Source organism: Sturnira hondurensis, unplaced genomic scaffold (genome assembly GCF_014824575.4).
Source record: "Sturnira hondurensis isolate 20B ecotype Veracruz unplaced genomic scaffold, ASM1482457v3 Scaffold0015596, whole genome shotgun sequence".
Classification (NCBI taxonomy): domain Eukaryota; kingdom Metazoa; phylum Chordata; class Mammalia; order Chiroptera; family Phyllostomidae; genus Sturnira; species Sturnira hondurensis.
Genome location: NW_028088227.1, coordinates 5,170,653 through 5,198,446, shown reverse-complemented (window position 1 = coordinate 5,198,446; position 27,794 = coordinate 5,170,653). Strand labels below are relative to the sequence as shown.

General features: G+C 38.0%; 1 protein-coding gene across 1 annotated transcript in view; it reads right to left on the bottom strand.

Annotated features, from left to right (window-relative positions):
• Positions 1 to 27,794, bottom strand: part of LOC119000346 (catenin alpha-2-like) — an 895,408-nt gene that overhangs the window by 633,809 nt on the left and 233,805 nt on the right. The window contains exon 3 of the mRNA XM_037065306.1: positions 19,932 to 20,127. Within this exon, the coding sequence (XP_036921201.1) occupies positions 19,932 to 20,127 (196 nt within the window). The remainder of the gene's footprint in view (positions 1 to 19,931; positions 20,128 to 27,794) is intronic.

Sequence of the window (27,794 nt, the reverse complement as noted above, 5' to 3'; positions counted from 1 at the left end):
AGACTCGATCTAGCTTGAGACCCTATTATTAAAACAATCACAAGATAAAAAAAAAACAACTGAGTCGCAGAGGATTCCACTTCAGCAAAACCAGAAGTGGCCGGCAGGGCCATCGGCCTTGAGCACCGTAGGCCTCCGAGCATCCTGGCCAGCTGCCCCCGGAAATTGACTGACTAAAGAACCCTCCTCATTTCAAGATCCCGTGGGTCCTCAACAGGCTGAGACACCAACACAAGGCCACATTTCACAATCTACAAGACCAGGACCAACTGAAATCAAAATTTGTTATTTTTAATTTAAAGAAATTTTAAGAAGAGTCACATGACCTACCACCAGCTTCGAAAAAGCCTGAGCTGGGATCTTATTGGCTATGGTGTGACTCTATGTGTGTGTGTGTGTGTGTGTGTGTGTGTGTGTGTACAGGTAGGAGGGGGCACTTTGTGGGTATAAAGTGCCATATTTAACAAATTTCTTGAAAACACCACTGACATTCTCTCTCAAACCATAATCCCTAAAGTGCAGAAGCAACACTTCCTTTTACATTTGATAATTTTGGTAATGTGATCCTACTCGTGCTCTCAGGAATAGTTACCAGATTTCCACTAGGCCCTGCTTTATGACAAGGCGGTTGGATGAGCTTTCATTAATGAATTCATTACAAAAGATATGTTCCTCTTAAATGCAACATGTATACTGGGTATTGTGTACACTGAAAATGTACACAGATAAGAACATTCTCAGAGTGATTATAATCTTATGAATGCTAGAAAGGCAAAAATAAATAAGTATGCAAGTAACATTAACATCAAACAGAATGGAATATATCCTGTTAGAGTCACAATTTTTTTAAGGCGATATAAAAAGGGAAATGGGATATTTCTCTGGGAAATATTCCATATTTCTGGAAATGCATAAGCATTTCTAGTCCTTTAAACTACATGTTGAGGATTAGGTAGGTTTCTGCCGTATTCCTGTGGGGAGAGATGCTATTCCCAGCTGAAGCCAACCTTTAAGGTGGAAGGGATGGGTGTACGTTTTGGGGAGCAGGGTAGGCACTGGGATGAAGCTAGAGATCTCAGCAGTCAGTCTGGGAATTAAATAATAGCTTTAAGCATCTTTCCCCACCCCCTTCTTGTCCCTCTCTTCTTTTTCCTCCTTCCCTCCCTCTCTTAAATAATCTTACCCAATGTGCATATAGAATTCATATTTTAACAAGATTCCCAGGCAATTTTAAGGTACCCTGCAACTTTAAAGCCACCTACATAAAAGAATATTTGAACATATGAGGTCAGAGAATGCAGATAATTTGGATGGTTCCAAGAAAAAATACGAGTGACTTACATCTCTGAAAATGTTTTAATAAATAGAAGAGATACTCTTTTCTTCTTTTGTGATTTTTAAAGAAAATGAGCATCATCCCAACCAATGGTCATCGAGTGTTTGTTAACATAAACAGTGAGCTAAGGACTTTAATTTCATTTTAACCACACTTAAGGACAAATTTTTAATGTTTTATTTGTTGAAAGATAATGAAAGAAATAGCTCTGATCCTTGATTTCCAATTCTCTTGCCTACCCCCTACTATAACCTCTAATTATTCCTACTGTTTCTAATATATACACCTATACATCACAGATATCACAGGAGGGCTTCCGAGCAAAACTACCATGTCTCACCTCCGGTGCTGGTGCCCATCTCTTCCTGGCTTGGTGGATTGTACTAAACCTATTAAGCCCTCTGCTTAGACAGACTCTGTGGTCAGCTCATTCCCTTACCCCCGGGGATCACATCCTGGTTTTATTCTATCTCAGCAAAAAGGAAGTTTAAAAATGCACTGGGAGATACTAGTGTTAAAGTTATAGAAAGGAGTGATCTCAGTCATCACTTCTTTCTATATTTTTTATGGACCACTCTGTAATCTCAACCCCTGCTTATTCTGGCCTTCAGAGAACCAATTAGGTTTCGTCTGGAAGGTCCTGAAACTTATTAAAAACGTAAATTTTGTCTTTGTTTCTTAGAGATGAATTGTTTTTGTTCCTTAAAGATGCATTTTTATCAACTTTTATGACACTGCTCAATTCATCAGATCTAAGGGCTGGAAGAAAGTACCCCAAACCTCAGTAATATAACACAATAAAAGTATATTTCTCTCTCTTGCCACAGAGTAATGATGGACAAGTGTGAGGTGGAAAAACCTGATTATTTAAGAAGCCAGGCTTTTTGTCCTAAGGCCTCAGAGACTTGCACTGGATTCTCTCCCTCATTAACAGGGAAGATAGAAGGTGGAAGATGGCCTGGGTGTTGTAGGGCTAGGACTGTAAATGGTGCACACTGTATCTGTCAACATTCTATGGGCCACGGCCTCAGCTGACTGCAGACGAAGGTAGTAAATGTAGCTTACCTTTGCGTCGGAAGGAGATCTGCCATCCTATGTCATCAGTTTTGATAGCTGCCACTGTGCAGTATAAATTTAACTATACGTCACTGTTTCTGTACCCAATTCATCATCACTTTAGTCTGTTGAAGGTCATTTGAATAATGTTAGAGGTGCATAGCATTTTTGGCCTAAAAGTTTCAATAACTAGACTTGTGCGCATGCGTGTGTGGGTGCGTGTGTGTATCGCTTCAAATATGACTCTCCACCTACCTATTGCTAATGCAAATACAAACTATGTTTTCAGTGCTTGAATGGAATTTCATTAGTGATGGGCTGCCTGTAGCTCTGTTCTACTGAAATAACTGAAAACATGTAGCTAAGTAAAATCAAATTACTGAGTTATCTTTAAATTTAGAAGATAATAGTTTAATATGAAACTTTGCTTATGCAGTAAAAGGTAATTCATAAATTTGGCCAAGCAATTTATTAGAAATTGTTCAGGGGGCCTGCAAACCACACGATCGCGGTTCGATTCCCAGTCAGGGCACATGCCTGGGTTGCAGGCCAGTTCCCAGTTCCTGGCCGCACGAGAGGCAACCATACATTGATATCTCTCTCTCTCTCTCTCTCTCTCTCCTTCCCTTCCCCTCTAAGATAAATAGATGGAATCTTAAAAAAAAAAGAAATTGTTCAGTTAATTCCTCTCTACCCGAGAGTAGGAATTGGGAGTCTAAGTTACAGTGTCCTTTACTCTCCCTATGCGGACCACCAGGACCACCAGAACAGTCACCTGACTATGTCACTGTGTATCCCTCAGGAGGCCACTGTCCACTTTGCCCTTGACACATCTCACTATTCTTATTGCTGAAGGGGGCAGGGAGTGGGTGGACTGGGATGTTGCTTTCATATGAGTCCTAATGTATTCCAAGTACGTCACAGCCAACAAAAGGTTTTAAGTTTAACTTACATTGATTTGATTACTTTTATTAAACAATGAAGAAAAATAATATCATACCTGAAAATCCATGTTCTAACTCTGATCCTCCCCTAATGGGTTGTGGAATCTAATATATCTGTTGGGCAATCACTGGAAATCAGATTTCTCCTCTTTAGAATACTAGGAAATGATGCAACCTTCAAGTTCTTTTTCAGATCAAAAATTATATCACTCTGCAATTGTGAATTTATCATAAAATAAGTGGATAATATTATTAGATTATATCGTTTGATGGTGACTAGCACAAACATGGAAAAATGATGCTGTTATGTACGACTGTTGGAAACCTATGTAAGAAATAATATGTGGTTTAGTTCTTCTAATGCATACCCCACTTTTTACCTTGCAATGCCCTTTAAATAAAAGAGAAAGATACCATGTAAACAGACAATATTGATACTAAAGGTGAAAAAACATACAAGTCATGAACACCAAAATAGTTGTTTTCTGGATAGAGAAGACAATGGAGGAAAAGCTACACAGAAACAGATTGGGGATTAAAGTGTGCGATAAATTCAAACCAATTTCTGCTATGTCAAAGAAAAATATCAGGATCCATACAAGATGAATATAAAGTTGAATTATTCAGCAAAACAAGCAAGACACATAGCAACATCAATCTTATTCTATATCTGGAAGAATTGGCTTGAGTTTTTACCATAGAGAAATGCAAGTTGAAGATTATTTCAAAAAAAAGAACAAAAGTATGAGTGGCATAGCTTTGACTGAGAAGGAAAGAGAAAAGGGGGGGGGGGGTAAATTATTATCTAAATTACCAACCACAAAACTGTCAAATAACAGGACTATTTTCAAGCATCTGAAAGATATAAAAAGTATCTAAAGACTCCAAATTACTGGCACAGGAGCATATAGATTAAAAGTCCAATAAACTAATGGCTAATCCTAGGAAAAAAACAAAACAGTTTGTTACAATTCTTGAAGGTATTTCTAAAACATCCAGCAGTCCCAGAGCAGGAGGCACTCATTCAGAATTAAAATAAGCAATATAAAATTGCACAATAGATGTATAAATAACCGATATCCAAAATATATTAAAACTGCATTTGAAATCATTATTAAGTTCCTATAACTGCATGTTGCAGAATTTATCTTTTCCTTGAAAGCTGAACATGGAGGTAAAAAGAGCAGATTAGAAAGATACTCAATTAATTTAGTGATTATATTCATTTTAATTGAGAGAGAATGTTATAAATGAAGTATAAATGTGAATTAAAGTATGCTAATTCTTAACCAGGTCCTGCCTCAAACCTGAAAGTAGGTCAATTATCTTCATACTGTTTCTTTTTCTTTTTTTATTTTTATTGTTGTTCAATTTCCATTGTCCAAAATGCAAAACAAAACTAATTTTAAAAATCACAAAATCTACTTAACGTCCTCAGGTCAGGACCTCTAAGTAGTGTAATCATCTGTTTTCTGATTCTGAAATAAACCAGTTAGGAGGCACCTCGGCAAGGGGTCCATATTTTTAAAAAGTGTTTATATCTTGACACTTTCCCCCAATGTCTTTTCTGGCATTTGTCTTACCTTCAAAATTGGAATGCAAGGTAGCTGTGCTCACCACTATCCCAATGAGTCCTAACAAGTGTAGGACAAGTGCTGGAGAGGTTATGAAGAGAAAAGAACCCTCATTCACTGCTGGTGGGAATGCAAAATTATAAAGCCACTATGGAAAACAGTATGGAGGCTCTTCAAAAAAGTAATGGACATTCCTTATGACCCAGCCACCCCTATCATGCTATATGAAATCAGTCAGACAGAAACAGTCAAGAACCATATGATTTTACTCACATGTGGGATATAAAAGTAAAAGCAACAAATGAACAAACAAGAAAAACGAAGAACTAATAGGCACAAAGCACAGTATGGTGGTTACCAGAGAGAAAGGAGGTGGGGGGTAGGAAAGGGTAAAGGGGGTCAAATATATGGTGACAGAATATTTGATTTGGGTGGACACACAATGCAATACACAGATCATGTATCATAGAATTGTACACTTCAAGCCTATATAATAGCATCATTATCACCCCAATACATTTAATTTTAAAAAAGGGCCCTGGCTGGTGTTGCTCAGTGGATTGAACGCGGGCCTGCAAACCAAAAGGGTCACTGGTTCGGTTCCCAATCAGAGCATGTGTATGGGTTGTGGGCCAGGGCCCCAGTAGGAGGCACCTGAAAGGCAACCACACATTGATGTTTCTCTCCCTCTCTCCCTCCTCTCCTCTCTCTAATATTAATTTTTTTTAATTTAAAAAATAAAAATAAACAATTTTCAAAAAGGAATGGAAGCTCCGCAGGGGCCTTACCATGGCTTGGTTGGCTAATCAAAATTCAACAGACAATCAACAAAATGAAAAGGCATGTGACAGATAGAAGAAAATATTTGCCAATCATGTGTCTGATATAAGGGGCTGATATCCAAAATACACAAGGAACTCATAAAACTCAAGAGCAAAGAAACAGATAATCCAATTTAAAAATGGGCATAGAACCTGCACAGATATTTTTCTAAAGGAGACATACAAATGGCCAAAAAATACATGAAAAGATGCTCCACCTTAGTAATCATCAGGGAAATGCAAATCAAAACAACAGAGAGATCATCTTGCACCTGTTAGGATGTCTATTATCCAAAATACAAGAGATAAAAAAAAGATTTTGGCAAGGATGTGGAGAAAATTAAAACTTGTCCACTGGTGGTGGACATGTAAGTTGATGCATTCTCTATGGACAATAGCATGGAGTTTCCTCCAAAAATTAAAAATAGAACTATCATATAATCCAGCAATCTACTTCTGGGTACTTATCCAAGGGCATATTAATCAATATGTTGTAGGAATATGTGCTTCCCCATGTTCATTGCAGCGTTATTCACAATAATCAAAAGTGAAAACAACTATATGTCTACTGATGAATGGATAAAGAAAATGCAGTATGTATGTATGTATGTATGTATGTGTCCATTCCATTATAAAGTTGTATAATATATAATGTACATATATATGTATATTATATATATATTATATATTACATAATTATAATTCCATTATAAAAGTATATGATGGAATAGTATTCAGCCTTTACAAAGAAGAAAATCTTGACATTCGTGATATAAATAAACCTTGAGGGTATTAAGCTTTGTGAAGTAAGTTAGACAGGAAGACAAAAACTGTACAATCTCACCGATATGTGGATTCTAATAAAGCTGAACTCATACAGTCAGAGAGTGTACCAGTGGTTGCCAGAGTCTAGGGCGGGGGAGATGAGGAAACGCTGGTCCAAGCAGCCAACTCCCAGTTATAAGGCAGGGTATAAGGGAATGGAACGTGCAGCATGATGACCATGGTCAACTATCATGTATCGTACATTTGAAAGTTTCTAAGAAAGCAGATCTTAAATGTTCTGACAATAACAACAACAATAAAATAATCATGATGTGAGGTAAAGAATGAGTTCATTAATCTTATTTTATTTTGGTCAACATTTTGCAATATATATGTGTGTGTGTGTGTGTATGTGTGTGTGTGTGTGTGTATCAAATCTTCACACAAAATACCTTAAACTTACACAATGTAATATGTCAGTTATATGTCAACAAAGCTGAACAAAATTTTAAAAGCCCAACCCATAGTTGAGCATATTTAGTCTTAATTTTCTTCCTCTTTCTTTTCAAGAAAACAAGACAAAAATATACACTTTAAAGAGAGTTAAAGAACATTTCATTTGAAGATTTCGTTTTGTATATGAAAAGTCAGAGCAGAGATGAAGCAGACCTGCTCGGGGAAACACGGCTTAGTTCATGGCAACACCATTCTGTTTCCTTCTCTTGAGGAAAACAAACAAAACCCAGCAGTGCTCACGGGAGATTATTGTACCAAAAAGAGCAATCACTTGCAATTTAGAGCTTTTAGAATGGAAAAGAGACACAATTATAGTCACAATTATAATAGTCACAATTATATTTTAAACATTGCATTTTAATTTTATTAGGTAATACAGATGACTGCTACTGTTTCAATAGAAGCCCATCGAGAACTAGGTCGATAATTTAGTTGTGACATTTAAGAAATTACCAAAGCAGTAAGTTCATAGAGCCTACAATACGATGTAAACCAATTAGTTTTTCTTTTCTGTTTATACTAAAAGATTATGTTGTAATGTGTGTAAATATTTAATATTTTTGAACTTTCATCCCTTAAATACTCCCATGCGAATCTGCATCGGTGAACAATAATATATTATAAGAAACAACAAACTGAAGCCCGTTCACACACAGTGCTCATTTTAAGGGCGTTTAAAAAGGCAACGTTGTTAGTTTCATGGTTTTAAAAAAGCAATCATGCTTGAGCTCAAATTTCATTCCATCCATGAAAGCACAAATAGTACAAAGAGAACCTGAGACTAATAGGATATTTTATGCCAATTATACCTCAATTAAAAAAAAAGAAAGTACAAAGAGCAATGACAAATACTGAAAATACTTTATTTCAACAACATACATTGACTTACATATCATTACTTATTTTTGTTTAATTTCTAACTGTATTTTCTCATTACCATTGAACCCTCTTATGCACCCTTTTCCCCTGCAATCACCACACAGTTGTCCACGTCCATGAGTCCTTTTTCCTTTTTGTTTGATCCCTCTATTTAAAATGATAGATCCTTCTATCACTTTTAAAGAAAAATGTAGGCAGTCGGGTACTTAGGAGGCATACAAGGAAAGTAATTGTCTCTGTAAGCTTGCTACAGCAGCAAAGAACAGCGAGGCACTGCAGTTGGACTGGCATGTCCTCGGCACCTGTCTGGTCCCAGTGAGGCTTATTCAATGGCTATAAAATCGCCTCGGATTACTAAGGCGAGTATAAATATTTAGTATTTCGACCCATGAGCAATCTGCCCCCTGACCGCCCTCTCATGCTCATAGCTGTCATTCTGCCCTCTATTTATCAGTCTGTCTCTATTTTGCTTATTAGTTCAGCTTGTTCATTAGTTTAAGGCTAGTTTGGCTTAATAGCACCAACAAATTTGAGTTATTCTCTGATTGTTAGAAGTATGTTTTAAAAGTATAACTTCCAGTAAATCTTACCAACATTTTCTTAAATGTTTTTGATCATCTACATTGAAGTGATAAGAAATATGAACAAAAACATGAATTTAACCCAAACCAAAAAGAAATCTAATATTTGATTAAAATATATAGCTTTCCAGCTTCTTTTCTAGTTTCACCAAGGAAACAGTGTCTTTAAAAGTAATTGAATATTCACGTATTCATTCAACTTAAAAATTATTCATATTTTCTTTCATTCTGGCATTTATCTAATTTTTAAAATTTTATGAATTAGATGGGACTGGCGTTATTACTTGACAAACAAGAATTGTGACACAAAATGGCTGGTTTGCATCAGGTCACACAAGTGGCTTTGTCAAAACTGAACCTTCACTGTCCTCAAGGACACACGGAAACCTTCTCTGGTATCTATGCCACAGCCTCCATTTGGTATATCAAGGGTCTTTCGAGAGAAATTCAGCACCAAACACACACACACACACACACACACACACACACACACACACACACCCCTACATATGCAATTGTTGCACATTCACAAAGAATCATTTATCAACTGCTACCCATTGTGATGGTTAGTTTTATGTGTCAGCCTGGCTGCAGCACATGACCCAGTGATTCAGTCAAGCACAAATATAGGTGCTGCGGTCAAGGCCTTTGTAGAGGTGGTTAAAGTCTGTAACAGCTGACTTTAAACACAGGGGATTAGCATTAATCAGGTGGTGGGTCTTAACCAATCAGGTGAAAGATCTTAATAGCAAAAACTGAGAATTGCCAGAGCAGAAGAAGAAACCTGCCTTAGGCCTGCCACGCCGACCCCCATTTGAGTTCCCAGCCCACCAGTGTGTCCCTTTTCTTAGCCCCACCATCTTGTGAACAATTCTTAAAATAAGTATCTTAGTATCTATGCGCATCTCCTAGTGGATCTGTTTCCCTGAAGAACCGTAACTGACATACTGTACCTATCTCCTCTCTCAGTTGGCTTAGAAATAAAAAAAAAGATAGAGAGAATATAGTTCCTACTTTGTTCTTTACGGAGGGGTTAGGAAAGGCCTCTCTGAACAAGTGTTTTAAATTAGCATTTATATAATGCTTACTATGTATCAGTCACTGATTTAAGTGCCTTACCTGTGTTAACAACTACCCCATGTAATAGATACTATTATCATTCCCACTTTCCAGATGATGAAACTAAGGCCTATAGGGAATGAAGTAATTCACCTAACATCACACAGTTAGTAAATGCTGTGGACAAGTTTCAAATGCAGGCTGTTTCCTTCCACAACTGGTATATATTTTGAAAATGTATATTTTTATTGATTTTAGAGGGAGAAACATTAATTTGTTGTTCCATTCATCCCGTTCATTGGTTGATCCTTTTATATGTCCTGACCAGGGACTGAACCCACACTCGTGGGTTGTAGGGGATGAAGCTCTAACCAACAGAGCTATCTGGCCAGGGCCATAACCTGTGCTCTTAATGACTGTGCTATTCTGCCTTAAAAAAACAATGGATTTAGGATATATTTTGGAGCTATGCTGTTAAAACTACAACATGGCTTTGGATGTGAGGAATCAGAAAAAAGGAATAATGAGTAACTCTCATGCTACTGACTTAAGCAATCAGGTTTTTAGTCCCATTTCTATATGAGGAAAAAATGAGGGAAGGTTTCAAAGGTTTGGAGTGAAGGCAATATTACATGGAATTATCTACAGCTAAGGTCTAGAGGTAAAAATTTGGGGCATTTTTGGCATGTAGAATGAGATTGATAGAGAAGAGATAAAGTCCAGGCCCGAGCCTGGGACATACAAATACTTAGAATTTTAAGATGTGGGACCATAAAGAGGTAAGAGAAAAAGATGGTACTGCTGAAGCCAAAAGAGGAGAGAAAAGAGGGTGACTCAGGGGTGGTCGTCAACTCCATGTGATGCTATTGAGACGCTGAGCAAGGACGCAGAGGAAGACATGGCCAGAGGTGCCTGACAGCCAAACCCAATGGCTCCGACCACAGCAGGTTCCACGGAGTGGTCGGTTGAAAGCCAGAAGAGTGTGGATGGAAACGAGGCTACTCATATGTAGGAAATTAATTTTTTTAACTGCTAGAAAATAGATTTGTTACAGAACAGGTATAGCAAAATATTAATGGCAAATTTGGGTGGCAGTTTTGCAGATACAGGAATTCCCTGTAAAATTATTTCAACTTTACCATCTGTTTAAACATCTTCCTAATAAAGCTCTGTGAACATGGACCAGAAGTATGGACAGCCACATTCAGGACTATGGTTCCCTGGCCCAGGCTGGGCAGTGAAAGCAAGAAGGGAGGAAATGCTGAGACTGAGGAGAAGCAGGCAGGTTCTACTGCATTAGAAAATGTTTTATTTATGAAGCAGAGGGGGCTGCATTCTGGTTTTCTTATTCCTGGTGTAGGTCTGGATATAGGATACTGCACAATAACAACAAAAGTGATTGTGGAATAAGAAAATTGAGTAAGTGAGTATGGATTATTCCTTGAAAAATTCTATATTAAAAAAAAAAACAGAAAAGTGGTCAGTTGTTGGAGGGAGTTTGCAATTAGGAAGTTTTTTTTTGTCTTAACATACATATTTGTCTGCTGTTTGGACTGTAGAAAGGATGAAATGGATATTTTGAATAGAAAGAAAGAAATGGATATTTCCAGAGTGGGATAATCACTCAAAGGGGACAGAGGAAGGGATCGCGAACTCCAGCAAAGGAACTAGCCTTTGGGAGATGAAGTGGCTCTTCTTTCCTTTCCTTTCCTTTCTTTCTTTTCTTTCCTTTCTTTTCTTCCTTCCTTCCTTCCTTCCTTCCTTCCTTCCTTCCTTCCTTCCTTCCTTCCTTCCTTCCTTCCTTTCTTCCTTCTTCTTTCCTTTTTTTTTATGACCCATGGGAACATAAGACTAGATATACAGTATCAGGCACTGACTCTTGGTTTAAAAAGAGGTCATTCTTCCCCGGCCTCTCCTGTCTCATTTCCTCTCTATTGTAACTGGAATCTGTTTTCAGCTGGAGATGGGTAAGATACCTGCTTAGCCTTGAAATGCTGAGGTGGCATCTCCACTATTCATTGTAAGATCGGATCCTTCCATTGCCTGTAAGTCACTCTAGAGGGCTGGTCTTCTGGGACCTTACATAAGTATGCCCTTAACAAGATTCAGCTTGGTTTTAGAAGCTTTCTGCCTTGCCCCATTTCTTCGGTTTTCCAGAGCAGAGCCCCATCTAGAAGCATGCTCCCTCAGGCTCAGTTTCTGCAGCACCCCTGCTAAAGACGACCGCCCAGGCTGCCTTTTAAATTGCCAGCATGTATCATAATTAGGGATGCATCCGCAAATCAGCTTCTTAGACAATCTTACCCTGTTGTTATTGGAGATGTTTATGTCAAATGGATTTTTGATGGAATTACAGACTTAGCTATTAGAGAGGACATGCTTGATAACCAGGTTTCTCCCTTTATCTTTTTGTGGGAATGCAGACTATTTCCTTTCATGCATGGTTGGGATCAGATGTTCAGTTTAAGGAATTTCCCTTCAAACAAAGTAGATTTCAAATGAAATGGAGGTGATTTAGTGGTTTACCTGAAAGATCGTATACTGTGATAACAAAGATCATAAAACTTTACATTTACCACTGGTCTGTTAAGAAAGCATATGAGCCCCGTTGTAGCAAATACAGCACCAATGGTAACAATAAAGGCAACGGCCTCCAGGCTTTAGAGCCTGCCCCATGCTAGGGCTGATGGCAAATAATCTACAGGAAACCCATCATTTGCTCTACACAAAAGTTTCTACATTCTGTGAGCGATCACCCCCACTTAACTCAGGCAAACACTCGTGCAGAAGGAGTTAAGTAGCCTGCTCAAGGCACACAGCACATGTGGCAAAGCAACTGCAGAGATGGGCTTCAAAGCGGGTCTGCTGCCACCCCACTGGGCTCCCCCAGTCCCCTTGCCTGCCCTGGGTAGATAAGCACTCACAGCACGTCTGGGCACGAATGTGCGTATGCATGTGCCACGTTCCTGCTCCTCTGTATGTAGTCTCTGACCTTGCTTTCTTTCTTTTTCTCCTCGGATTTCTATTTTCTTTCTTACTGTGTTTTGTATAACCTTGAAAGCCTCTTTAAATCTTTTCTGTGAAAGGCAAGAATAGTTTCACTTAGGCTGACAAGTCTGGACCTCAATAAAGTGTAGTGAAGGAAACAGTCCTGAACTGGCAATCTAGATCTCTTATTTGATACATACAGAGGCATGATTTACCACTCTCTGTAAGGCAGTGTAAGGATAGGAATCTTTCAGCCTCCATGTGGTGTTTGTCCTTGCCATTTTTTGCTAAGCACATCAGCAGAAAGTGTTTTTTAGTTATTATTGCACACTTCAATTAACAATGTATTAATATTGGATCATTAATTGTGACAAATGTACATCAGTGATGTTAGGTATTAATAACAGGGTGAACTGAGTATATGGGAACTTCCTGTACTATCTGAAAATCTAAAATTATTCTAAAATAAAAAGTTTATTTAAAAAATTTAAACAGGGCTAGGTAATTTTGTGTAGATTGTGTTTTCAATTCAATGGAATAAATATCTAGATATGAGTTAACTGGATTAGTTCTATGTAAAAAAAAGTCAAACCATCTTTCAAAATAGATGTACCATTTTGTGTCTGAATGAATGAAAATACCTGTCATTCCACATCCTTGCTAATGTTCACTATTGTCAATTTGGGAGATTTTATTGATTCTAGGAGTCATGTAGTGAAATCTCATTGTTGCTTTAATTTGCATTTCCCTGATGACAAATGATGTAGAATTTTCTTCATATGTTTATTTGCCATCTGTACATCTCCTTTGACAACAGGTATGCTCAGGTCTTCACGCATTTCTGAATTGCTTCTTCCTTTTCTTATTGTTGATTTTTTAAGAGTTCTTTATGACAAGAAATTTATGAAATATGTAACTTAGAAACATTTTCTCCCAACCTATGGCTTGTCTTCATTGTCTTTTATGGGGGAAATTTTTTAAATTTTAACATCAGGTTCTACATGAATTGATTCTTTCATGCATCAAGCTTTTGGTCATCCCATTTTTAAATCATACTTCTCTTAGTCTGATATCACTCTGCTTAATTTTTTACTTATTAATTGCCTGTTTCAATTCAGAGTGCAATAGTCCTATAGTCAGAGAATGTCAGTTTTTTTCTTTATTCTATATTCCAGAACAAAAAATAAAGCTTGTGCATAGTAAGCATTCAATAAATAGCTGCTGTTGAATTAGTCAATTAATACACATGAACATTGTTCAGCATCAATAATGTTATATATAAAATATGGATAATAATACTTCACCAGATCCCCAGCTCAGCCACAGTCTGAGACACTGGCCAGTGCAACTTTAAGGTCTGCCCTTGGTTGAACTGATAAATGTGTACTTTATTATATTACTTGAAAAATATTATTTTAAAAATTAATGGATCTAGACTTAGCAAAGTCCAACCTCAAAGAGGGGAGATCATAGAGAGAAGTGGGTTCTCTTTCCCTCTGTAGCCTGGGATCTGCTTCTCACATGTTCATTTTTTGTCACAGAATTCTTTCCTTCTCTGAAGCTGACCCCTGTCAGTGCAGACCTGCTCACCTAGCCTCCAACCACAGAGGAGTGAAATCTGAGCCCATGACCAACAGGACTCCACCCCAAAACCCAGTACTGCCCATACAAGGGTAATCAGCAGCACAGCACAGAAAACAAAGTCCAATATCTGTAGGACACACAAGCAGTCGGGATGCAAAGGGAAGAGGCACAAAGTAAGGGATATCTGGGGAAAAGGACCAGCCGAGGAGCAGCAGAAGCATTGCAATATCCTCAGCTCTCCTTCGAGAGGCAAACCTCTGAAGAAAGTGCTGTGGGAACTCTCCTCTCACTGTGGTGCTTTTTAATAGGGATGCTGGAAGGGAAGTGGCAGGGCTATGGGGCAGCAGAAGCTTGTTGGGCAGGGCAATGGCCTCTGATGGGATCTCAGCTGAAGAGTTCAGACCACTGATATGGACTGGAGTTTCAGCTGGACCAGCTCAATCGACCAGCACCACATCCCACCTCTGAAGTGGGGCGGGGGGAGACAGCCACCAGGTCATCAGGAAGCAAAGGCTAATCTCTCTTTAGAAACATGAAAACACCTTTCTCTCTCCTTGTACTATTCATCCTCAGTCTTGTCCTGTCTGACTCGGCTCACTGGTCCTCAGTTACTCAATAAATATTGATTGGGTAAACAAATAACAATAGTGGAACTAGTTGATATCACTATATCGCTCCACATTTGAGATTGTGTTAAAACAAATAAAAGCCTACATGGGCAGTGGATGGTTTGACCATATCTTTGACTAAGAAAATGGTTCTGTCAGGAAGCTACTATCTCTTTTATCTGTATTTTCTTGTCACTCAGCTCCATGAGATCCCTCTGAAAGGTGGGTTAAGCCGATGTACCTCTCTGTCTACACATCTTGGTTGCTGGGCCATGTCTTAATTGTGCTGATGAAACACTATGACAATTAAACATGTATACACTATGTACCAGACAGAGAGTGAACAATCAGAGAAGGTTGGTGGCTGAAGACAGAAACCCAAGCAAGTGTTCCATGGCTTAAGAAAGAAGGTGTGGGAACATAAAAATGAAATGGCTTACAACCAGTTGGTGTTATACCATTAAATGGACCTACTAATTGATAAACATGAACAGCAGTGCCTATCTTTCAAAGGACAGCTTTTGGATCTACTTTAAATCTAAGAAGATTCACAAAGACAATATGTGAGTATCCCATTGCTAGCAGATGCAATTACTCACCAAAGAAACAAATAAAATAAAAAAATTTTATGTAGTAAAGCCTGTTATAAATTGGTCTTTTTAGCTACATCCAAGGAAGGCATAACAGTCAATTGTATTCAATAAATAAAATGCCATAGAAATACATGAGAGAACAACACAGATGCCAATAACATATACAAATATTTTTCAAAATCTGCAATAGTGGTCAAATATCAGATATCCATGGTCCATTAAAATGACCTCCTCTTTACATTCAAAACAGTTGAGATAATTTCATCCAATCTGCTGTGGTCCTCATGTTTTCTATAAACCCATTTTCGGGTAATTTCTCCTCCCTACTCCCTACCCATTTTCTAGATAATGTCACATCTGCATTACATCATGCCACCAACCTGACTTTATCCCTCTGTTTCTACGATTGCTCTCTCTACTGGCTCCCTCCATTGATCTAGGCTCCGACATCTCTGATTGGAGTCAAGCAAAATAAGTAAGCAAGCAAACAACTGTATTCTTTGCTTGTTCTTGATGTTTCTCCTATTACTCTTCTATTTCTCTCCTTCCATCCGTGACAACCTTCTGAATCATGCATTAAGTATTCACTGTGCACCAGGCATTGAGCTGAGCCAAGCTTCAGAAATACACAAAATAACGATAACACATGGCTTCTTATTAGGGTCCCAAATATCTACAGGAGCAAAATGAAATATTTGCAGAAGATAGTTCAGTGATGACCCGAGAAGGGTACAGTTCCCTTTCCTGTGTGTATCCTTTACTTCACCATCCTCTCTGTTCTTTCAGCATCTATACCTTCTTTATATTTAGCTGCAGTCCCTGTAGCTTCCTGAAAATGCACCTCTAAAATATAATTAATGACAACTTCTTAGCAAAATTCAAGGCATTTTCTTGTTGTTCATCCTCCATGATCTCTGAAGAATTTGACAAAATCTCAACAACACTCTCGCATCTGCATTGATCACGGTCTCCTCTGCAACACACTTCCCTGCATTTCAAGGCTCCGTGCTCTTGGCTCTCCAGTCAGATTTCGAGGTCTGCCTTCCCAGTCTAATTTATTTCTGTTCCACCTTCCCATCTTTTGGGATTTTCTTCCAAAAATTACACCTACATCCCTCTATTCTTCCCTATCTCTTTACTGGCAAATACTCAAAGAAAGCTCTCTCTCTGAAAGCTTCATTTATCAACTCCAGAGACTTCCAAATTCCTCTGATTCCCCAAAGTTCCACTCCCATAGCTTTAACCATCTGCTAGGCAGTTCTCCTCATTCATCAATGTTTAAAATCAAATTGGTTCTCTCTGTTCATCCCTGTCACCTCTTAAGATGTACCAATTAAGTTGTCCTGGGCCAAAAACTTAGAATGAATGTTCGCTCCTCTCTTTCCTTCAACAAGTAGCAACTCTTTTATTCTTTTTTTTTTTGCAATGCCTCTAATATCTAGTTTCTTATTCTTGTTCCCTTTGCCACTACCCCAATACCAGACTTTCAAAGTATTGTTTTATTTTTTTCTTGCAATATTATAATAACACCCAAACAATGTCTGAGTCGAATCTTTTTCTGATTTCGTCAGTTTTTCATGAACTTGTCAAATTAATCCTTCTAAACTATCACTTCAGTGGACAGAAACCAACAACTTAACTAATTTTTTTTCTCTCTCCCTTCCTCTCTAAAAGCAATGAAAAAAATGTCCTCAGGTGAGCATTAAAAAACCCTGAAAATGAAGATAAAAAATATTAAAACATGTGTCATCTACTCATGTTGAATGTTTTTAAGTGGCACTACTTTTGGTCATTTGATTTAAAAAAGTAAAACAATTCAATAGCAAAAGACCACTTCTAATGGATTCAGATCCTACACTGCATATTATTTAATAAGTAAGAATGTAAGGATGCTAAAGTCACTTTAAAGGAGGAAATTGTTTCTAAACGTGAGTTTTTTCATAATTTCTGAATATCACCTTATATACTGGAAAGAAATATTCTGATAGAAGGAAAATTACTGTTTTTTTAAAATGTCCCATAACTAAATACTCCTGTCCTACTACTCACTTGTTCCTCTCATTTTCCATTCTCTCCCCACCTCTGAAAATCAAGTCATCCTCTTGTTTATAAATAAAACCTGGGTAATGGCCAAACAGGAAAACTGGGCAAAGCCAGACGGTGTAAGGAGATCCTATGCAGTAATGAGCTGGGAGGGGAAGAAAGCAGATAAGAGAACCCACGGACACAGGATTGGAAGGAGAGCCTGAGGGCTGTCATCGGGGAAGAGAGGCACCTTCCACACATGACAGGCCACTGAGGATATGGGAGACACTGAAGAATGACAGAAACAGGAGAGACGAGTTTTGCCATGAAAATGTTTGTCATTTTGTATAATATAGTAATGTCGCCTTGTACTAGACACTGTTCAGAGAAAGAGACAGGTGGCAGCGTGGGTTACACAGGTGACATGCAGGCACCATTTCAGATGCATGATTCTTCTGTAATGAGAAGTGAATACAAACAATATATAAAATATATAATATTTTATATTTCTAGAAATATAAAATATTTCTAGAAAGAGTCACCACTGTAAGCTGCCCTAAATTAGCATCTGCAAAAGTTCTCGCTCTAATCCTACTAGCACAGTTTAGCCCAAAACGGTCAAAAACACCATTTTGTATAAGCGCCAAGAAACAAAAACATTAATTTCTACAAAAGGCATTAAACTAACTTCCTGCAAGAAAAAAAATAAGGGAAAGCTGAGGTTGTTGAAGAAACTAAAAGGGAAAATGCATCACTGTGAATTACAGATTCTTTGAGGAAGGAGCCTGGGGACCAGAAGGTCAAAACCCTCTCCACTGGGAACAGCCCATCTGGAGTGTGGTGATGGCTTCCCGGTACATGCATTTGTCAAAACTGATCAGATTGTATGCTTTAAATGTGTGCAATTAATTATGTCAGCCATCCTAAAAAACAAGAAAGAAAAGAAAAGAAAGAAGGAAAAGAAATTATCCAGGCTACAGATGCATGAGAACAAACAAGTGTCTGTCGGTAGTTCAGAAGGAACACCAGTTGTCAGTAACACTTAAAAACTTGTAAGGTTACACATCACTGAAACACATAGACAAACATACTCCATCCACACTGAGTAAATACGTAAGTGTTAGCATTACAGATTAAAGTAACATTTACATGGGTACGACGTAAAGGAAGTGACCTTGCAGGGGGATAAGGTGGCCGTGTGCAGAAGGTGATGGTTGTGGCCGAAGGAGGGTTGCTGTTGCTCAGGTCTGAATATCCAGTTGTGCATTTTAGAGTGGGTAGGTTTATAAGAGGAAAGAGAAGAGAATTTTCATTCAGCTATACCTTTATAGGCTACACGCTCAACAAATGTTCATTGAAATTTTTTTAGTACTAAGCACTGCAAATCATTGATCAGCGAAAGATACATGGCATGGTCTCTGTCTTTGTTGATTTATACTTTGGCAAGGAAGAAAGTTATCATTCCAGTCAGCCCACAAATATCAAACTATCCTGTGCAGTGACCAGGAAAAGGGCCACGGCAGGAAGAGATTCCCTGGGAAGGGGTACTGTCGGCTGGGATCCACAGGAGTTATCCTTAACTGTGTGAGAGGAAACAGCATGCATGAAGGCCTGAAGCAGCTAAAACGTGATTTTTTTATAACTGAAATGAGAATTCATCCATTTCAGAGATATTTAGGAGTTAAAATTTATGGGACTTTATAGTAGATTATATCTGGAAGAAGAGAGAAATGACAAGAGTGATAGAGCAAGATTTCTGCAATGTGCAACTGAATAGATATGTGTGACCATTAGAGGTAAAAAATGCAGGAGGGAGGCCAGGCTGGGGAGAAGATTTCAGTTTTAATTCATGGTGCCTTAGAATTTTCAGCTAAAGATGCCAAATAGACAAATGCTTTGAAAAGGCAGCCTAGGGACCGGCGGTTGCCAGGGGCTAGGGAGAGGGGGAAGTGGGGAGTTTCGTGTCACAGAGACACAGTTTCAGTTCTGCAAGATGGAAACGTTCACCCAACAAGGTCAGTATACTTTACATTACTGAAGTGTACACTAAAAAAACAGGTAAGTGGTACATTTTCTTTTTATATATTTGAACACAAAATTTTAAAATATGGTGAATAAATAACTTTTTAGCTACCTACTTAGCTAGATAATTGATCCATCCATCAATGACCAGAGAGCTAGATTTGGGAAGAAAGCTATGACTGAAAGTACCAGCTGGGGAACCACACAGAGCCACAATAATTTATTACATGACTTTAATTTTCTCCTCCCTCCATCTTTACAATCCTGGTGTTTGTTGTCTCTATCAGCATGGGGTCTTCTCATCCTGTTCTCAAGAGTCTGTTTTCATCCACTGAGAGAAAACAACCTGAAGTTGTTTGAAGTAACATCCGCCCTGGATTGCAGCTGTACTGTACTGCCAACACACACACATACAAAAAACACCTCTATCCGTCCATGGACCTAATTCTAGCAGATATTTTAAAAAGGCAAGTGCAGATACAAAGCGGGGAAGGAAAGACCGAATCCACACTGATTCTAGAGAGAAATCCACGGTTTACTCACTCATACACATCGCTCTTGAACATATTACTCTGCCTACCTTGTTTGCGTACATCTTCCACAGCAGCAATCAGTTCTTCTTTGAGATCCTGACTCTCCTTAGCGATCTGTTCCCCCTTTTCCAGGAAGTTCTGAGTGGCTTGCTCTACAGACGCAGCCAGTACATGGGCTTTCTTCGATCTCCCTTTCTTTTTACCAGACGGGCCTTTGTTGCTCGTGTTAACAAGGGTCGTCACCTTAAGTATAAAAGAAAAACTGTAAACTCACTCTGCAAAATTGTCTAGATATAACATTTTATCATCTCTTAATGTTTAAACATCCTTTGTTTATTAGATCATAAATGCACATCACATAGCTTCAACCAAAGTAAAATGTGTAATTATATGAATTAACACATAAAGTCATTTATTCAAGGCAAAAAATAAAAGTGCAGTACGTAAATAAGCAGAAAGAGCAGACATGTCTGTAGTTCAAAGTTTCTAGTTCCCTGGAAGTTGTACATTCACAAATTGACAAACACAGTGTTCGTTGGAACACCAGCTTCAGGGAAGAAAGAGAGTGATACAAAATGTGGAACTGCCTCTGAGCCCTGAGTCGGGAGAACCAATTCCCAGCGTTGGGCAAAAGAGCAGTTACCGTAATAAACACTGGACTATCGATGCCCATTACTTATAGGTCACTTACCAAGGATTTTTTAAGATTAGTTCTCATTTCATCTTTTAAAAACAAAATGATAAATTTAATTGGAGGAGATTCAATGATTAAATCTCAACATTTGGTTAACCAGCTAAAACTTTCAGAATTGAAATCAGATTTGCATTATCACTCATCTTCTAAGCATCATAACTTGAATACATACCTCCACTGCCAAACTTCTTTTGGCATTATATTTAGAGCTATTTAATTGGCTAACAGCCCTGGCTGGTGTGGCTCAGTGGATTGAGTGCCAGCCTGTGAACCAATGGGTCGCTGGTTCAATTCCCAGTCAGGGCACATGCCTGGCTTGTGGGCCAGATCCCCAGTAGGGTGTGCATGAAAGGTAACCACACATTGGTATCTCTCTCCCTCCCTCCCTTCCCCTCTCTCTAAAACAAATACATAAAATCTTTTTAAAAGTTGTCTAACAAAGCTTTTAGTATCTTTTCAACAACTTTTTATCTCTCATAGAATTAGGGACCTTTATTTTCTGCCAGTGAGAAGTCTGGGAGGGAAACGAATGCAATGCTTCCACATTCTGTTCAGCAAAATTTGCTGGCTATTGTTAGCCCTGCATTTTTTATCAACTTCATAAGCAGGTGGGTTCTGTGGTTTATTGCATTGATATCTGTCCCTCTTAGAAGAATGATTTTTTGGAGGTTATCCAGAAAGTTAGTCCACCGAAAAGTTCCAAAATGCTACAGTTTCTGCAATTAACTCGAAATCTGAGAGCAAGCCATGTGATCATTAAAGTCACAATTAATGCCCAGGCAATTTCTCTTCACATCAGAAGAGAAAACACACTGAATAAATGTGAACTAAGATGATGCATACAGGTAGACCCAATACTGAAGAAGTGGGTAATTCAGTGTTGGGAGCTGACACAGCCAGCTTTCTTTTGATTGCTAATTAGATGCAGTGAATTAAAGGACTTTATAAGGACATTTAAGTACAAACCCTACACAAAATGTAAGAAATGTAGTCCTTGAGAATAAGACAGTCAGATAATGGTAATTAGCTATACAATGTGTGTGCAGTCAGTATGTAACACATTACAGAATTTTCAGTTCCACCCACAAAGATGCAACCATCCGAAAAAAGACAACTTGTTATAAAAGTTACTTTTCGGAGGTGCAAGAGTGTTCTCAGCAATGAGGATTTACTCTACCACATAAACACAGCACTTGCAAGGAGCCTCAGATACCCCAAACTCCAAACATGAGCAACAACATTATGCTGGAAACACAAGTCAACCCAGGAAACCCAACTAATAGGCGGGCAAAGGAAGGGAAGGTATGGGCACATCGGTAATAGCAGCAACAAATTTTTTTAAAAAGATGTTTTTAACTTCATTTTTATTTTTACTGACTATACTTGACATATGACATTGTATAAATTTAAGATATATTATGTGTTAATTTGATATATATATAGTAATACGATTGCTGCTGTAGCAATGTTGAACACCTCAATCACATTCAATAAGAACAGTATGCAACTGTTGTCTGTATTCAGCACACTGTGCATTAGATGTCCTTTTCTGCTAGGCTCTTCATTAAAGCAAAATGTTCCTATTCTCACTGATATCTAATATATTCTCATTTTATACAGAATTCTGAGCAGTTCTGATTTAACTTTTTAGTCTTCTCAACTTAGAAAAACAATAATAAATGGGGGAGGGAGCTGTTAACTTTAGGCACAGAGGCAGCTTTGGGGAGGAGGAGCTGATAGTAACTCTACCAGAGCAGCTAAATGACTATACCATGGGTTCATTTTCGTAAAGGCAAACAAACTTCAATTCTTCTGTTACCTCATGGTACAAGCAGTGTTGAGATGATGCTCATAATAACAAGTCCATAAAAAGTGTCAGTTACACGAAAAAAAAATTTAACATGAAACACTACCAGGTAGTTTCTAAGAAAAATGTGATTACTTTCAAATGAAGTGAATCAATTCAATCTTCTTTTAGTAAAAGCTTCTGTTTACTCATGGGTGAAAGTATATGAAGGAGAAAAGAGAAAAAAAGGATAATGATGGGGTTCCATAAATATTCATATCTTAATCAGTTTAGGATAAAGAAATACTGTCAACTCTCCTTGTTGCTACCGGGTGTTTTGTTGGGAGACAAAGCCAACAAATTGCAGCCCTGCCCCCACCCCTGCCGCCAACCCAAGGTTTGCTTTCCACAGGTTCTGTTATCTAAGATCAACGCATCTAAAAATACTCAATGGAAAACTCCAGAAATAAAGAATGCATAAATTTTAAATTGCATGTCTCCCTGAGTGGCATGATGAAATGTGCACTGCCCTGCTCTGTGCCGCAGGAATATGAATCCTCCCTTTGCCCAGTGCATCCTTGCTGGGTCTGCTTCCTGCCCTCTCGCCACTTAGTAGCCCGCTGGGTTGATCAGCTCGATGGTATCACCCTGCTCAGGTTCAAGTAGCACCTACTTTACTTTTGCACATACACATAACTTACTACCATATATATTATTATAAGTAGACTTTTTCATTATAGTTATTGGCATTAATCTCTTATTGTGACTAATTTATAAATTACCTTTATCCTAGTTATGTAATGCATAGGAAAAAACATAATATATATAGGATTTGGTACTATCCACAATTTCAGGCATCCACTGAGGGTCTTAGAACATATGCACAATGAATAAAGGGGCACTAGGGTAGATAACAAAAAAAGAAAGAAAATATAAATATTACAAAGGCAGACACTAAATTATGTCATCACTTATAGAGAATATGACTCTAGCAAGAAAATGTAAAAGAATTAAAAGTCAAACTATTAGAACTACTATAAGAATGAAGAATGAGCCCTGGCTGGTGTGGCTCTGTGGACTGAGCACTCAACTGTGAAGCAAAGAGTTGCTGGTTCGATTCCTAGTCAGTGCACATGCCTAGGTTCTAGATCAGGTCCCCGGTAGTGGGTACATGAGAGGCAACCACACATTGATGTTTCTCTCCCTCTCTTTCTCTCTCCCTTCCCCTCTCTCTAAAAATGAATAAATAAAATCTTTTTAAAAAACTTTAAAAAGTTTTTAAAAAGCATAAGAAGCATATGTTAAAGTATCCATTTCCCCTTTCCATTCATTTATCAGCCCACTAAATTTTGCTCTTATCCCCACACCTCCTGTAGCAGAGCCCTTTTAAAACTGATAACTCACTAAGGTACTTAATAAGTTGTCAAAATCAAATTAGTTTTATCTTATCGTACCACTCAGCCACATTTAGTGCAACAGACACAATTATCTTTCCTCCAGAAATATTTTCTGGCTAATTTTCTTAGCAATAATCTTTTCCTTCTCCAAACTCCTGTGGCCTCAAAAAGGACATTATCTACCATCAAATTTACTTTTCTCTGTACTCATTTTTATCTTCCTCTCTCATATGTGAGAAAAGGCATGCTATTACACACTACCCCTACAACTAATCTGATCACATCCTCCAGAGCTATTTCATTAGCAGTGCCAATTCCTCTTTTAGTCTTGAACACCACCCCCCCCCCTCTCTTTAGGCTCCTCAATCTCAGCTTAGAAGGTTACTTGATTCCTCTTTAGATCCACTTCAAATGCAGCCTCAACGTCTCTGACTCTCATCAAAGAACAGAAGAAATCATACAGCCCATACATAAGAGAATAAATGGTCATAGGACCTGGGACCTTAAAATAATAATGATGGTCCCATTAAACCCTGGCCAATGAAAAACCTTAGCAATAGCCAGAGGATGGGCACCTTATTTTCAGATATGCTGATGTTGTGACCTGAATATAAACCTGTGAGATCCAAGCTGGTATGGACTGCTCACCACTTAATGTCACGAAGTGTAGACCCTCTATTTTTTTGGACAATAGCAGTAAGACAGTGCCCAACACAATTTCATTCTTTATTAAATGCATTTTATTATATGACAGTTTATCTCACTCTAATCCTTCCACTTGATCAGTTCTCTGCTTCCAGGATCTCAATAGACATAAAATACTTCTTTTCCCAAAACAATAAACAATTGTGAGCGCTCTGAGGCACTTTGTCTTGGCAACTCTGTCACATCCCCGCCCAGAGCCAGCAATGATATAATTTATCAAAATCTCATCCATACGGCAATCAACTGAAAGTGAGTTCTGCAAATGTCATTGTTATCTGGAGTCTGTTAGAAATGTAGAATTGCAGGCACCACTAAAAGAGGACCTATATTTTAACAAGGTCTCTAGACAATTCACACATACATTAAAATCTGAGAAGCTCTGAATTCTAGGACAATGATTAACAGCCTTTATCATGCCTAAGGATCACCTAGGTGCTTGCTGGAAGACACATTTCCACAGCTTACAGTGCCTCTGTTCAGGCAGGTCTGGGCCAGGGCATTTTGTATAGGTCACATGAAATCATGATATATATGGATTACTGACTTTAGAAACGGCAGTTCATTTACAGCAAAAGAAAGACAAGAGCATTTACTTCTAAAGGTAAATGCTCCCTCTTATTTCAGTAACCATGACCCTATCATGAGTTCTCAAAAAGAATTTGTTGATGAATTGATTATTTGATTCTTGGTTGGGAAGCCATCTCCTCTATTAAGCAATGGCAAGGAATTTAGAAAAGTGAGAACATGCAAGTGTGAATGCTGCCAACCAAGCAATGATTTGATCTCCAGGAGACCAATGAAAGACAATCAAGGGCCAAACATAAAAATGATAACTTATGCATTGCTTTTGCTAGATTCATGCACTTTAAAGGTGTGAGTAGTAAGTCTTCGTGAATTCCACTGTTGGTGAAGTTCTGGAGTATTTCATCTGTCATAATTACTCGGCTAACATAACACAGGGCTTTGATTACTGTGTAGCCTAAGAAAAAGCAAGACCTTACTGAGTTGAATATTTGAGAAGAAAATTATCAAAATCAAATTGTTTGTTCCGGGGACGACTGAAAAATCTAAAACAGATCTGAGCTACTTCTAGTTAATCATCGCTATAAAGAAAGCCTACATATGTGTTGCATTCCAGTTACTACTTTTTGCAGGTGTGCCTTCAATTCTTATTACAAGGCAAGCCTTCTCACTCAGTTGCTCTGGTATGTATTTCTCAAATACTTTATCTTAAAGAATAGGATACCAAATTCAGAAAGTAACCCCCAAATAGATACTTTAGGATTTGGGTGCTGAGGTATTTTTAGGGCCAAGATTAGTAGCCAATTACACCTATACTAAATTTTTTTCCCAGGCTAAACTTTCTGTGGATGTAATTTACGGAGCAAAACAACTAGGTAATGTATCATCCATTCATCTTGTAGGTGAGAAGTGATTCAAACTTATTTCCTACGAAGTAGCTCAATACTGAATGTGTGCCAAGATCAGACAAGGTGTCCTTCTCTTTAGGCATATGTTCTTCACAAGAACTTCAATTTCCATTAGAGGTTGTTAAACTGAGAGTTTTCCATTAAGGCATGGCGTTTCATAAGTAAGTAGCAGCATAGAAGAGTTCCATTTCTCAACCTCCAAGGGGTATGGTTTAGATTCACTGCCATCCAAAAGCTTGTGTGGAATGAACAGCATTTGGTTTGTTCAGCTCACCTCTCTCTCCACCTATCATAAGATCTCCACCACACTAAGGTAAAGCAGAGAAGCAAAGAGAAACGGTGTTGCACTAGACACTGGCACACGTTCTACCACCTTTGCAGGCTACGTGCACCTCAGTGGAGGGGAAAAAAAGTGCACTGTGTTCACTCTGAGATGACCGATAAGATATCCTGCTTCACATTACACAAAGACATTTATGTACTATTTCAGTACCAAAAATATAGGAGGTTCTCCCTAGAAACTGGCTTGATTTTATTTTATGGACAGTTTGAATAATAATTTAATGTTTCCTTTTCACACTGACATCAAAAAGTTTAACCCAAATTTGTGGTTCCTGCTCTAAGGCATATGAATCAGTAATTATTATTACTGTAATAGTCCCAATCTTTCCTCCTTATCAGCACTTACAGTCATCTTGCCTCTTTTTTAAATCACTTTCCTTTAAGGTCTGTTAACCTTCTAGTACTTTACATATCCTGGAAAACATCCTTAAATCTTTGCCGGAAGACACAAGGATGTATTGTATTGTGTCAACCCTAAGATAAACCTTTTTTCCCCCACACTTTTAGGTACCCCAAATAAGGATGAATCCTACAACCTAATTCATTTAAAATACATATTTGATGGTACTTTATATTTTTAGAAGGACTTAAAGTATATATAATTTAGATTTGATAAGACATGGTAAATCAAACACGAACGAGAAACAAACTTGTTCCCGCCTTGGAGACAACTGTACTTGAACAGTAATTTTTTTTAAAAAAGAAAAAAGAAACAAACTTGTTTAAAGAATCTACTGAGAATCTAAAATCTGCATAACTTTCAATGTCCACACTCACAGCAATGAAAAATTATACTTAAAATGAAGACACTGAAGCAATGTCAGGCATTCTCTGAAGGCACAATTGCTTACAATCAGGGATTTTAAGTGAGTAAGAAGGTGTTTCTGTTTTTAAAAATCCTAAATATTTTAATAATCAAAGCCCACCTGTGGTGACCCCATAATGTTTTGAATGCCCCTAAAAATTAAAGAATGACTAAATTGTGTTTATGATTCAGTTCTCTATATTTACTAAAGTTAAAATGAATAAAACTAGGCTGTTCCAACAAGTCTAAAAGCACAATGAAAACATATATTTGACTCAGTATTATGTTAACTGCACTCTACAGAAAATAATGGACAGTTGCTGGGATGCATGGAAAATACCAGGACTCTATATTGGTTTTTGCCTAAAAATATTTAAAAAATAAACAAAGCCAGACTAATGTTTCATATAAGGGCTTACTTATTCTGGTACCACCACCCCCTCTCTACATCAGATGGTCTTGAGCTACATAAATGGGGTACCATGAGGGAAGGTAGAGCATAAATCTGAGAAATTGTCAGTGTTGGCCTTACACTTTCATATAAGTGTAAGCTCTGGTGCTATAGATCTAAGGATTAACTGATTTTCAAACACACACGCACACAAATACAGAGCCAGAAACACACTCACAAAATGGAGAAGAAATTTTTAAAAAGACTCCTGCAAAGAAAGTGAACTTGAAGGTAGCAAAAATACAGGCACAAGTGAAGTGCAAGAAAATGCAAAGCTGACTCTTCTCCCACTCTCAACAC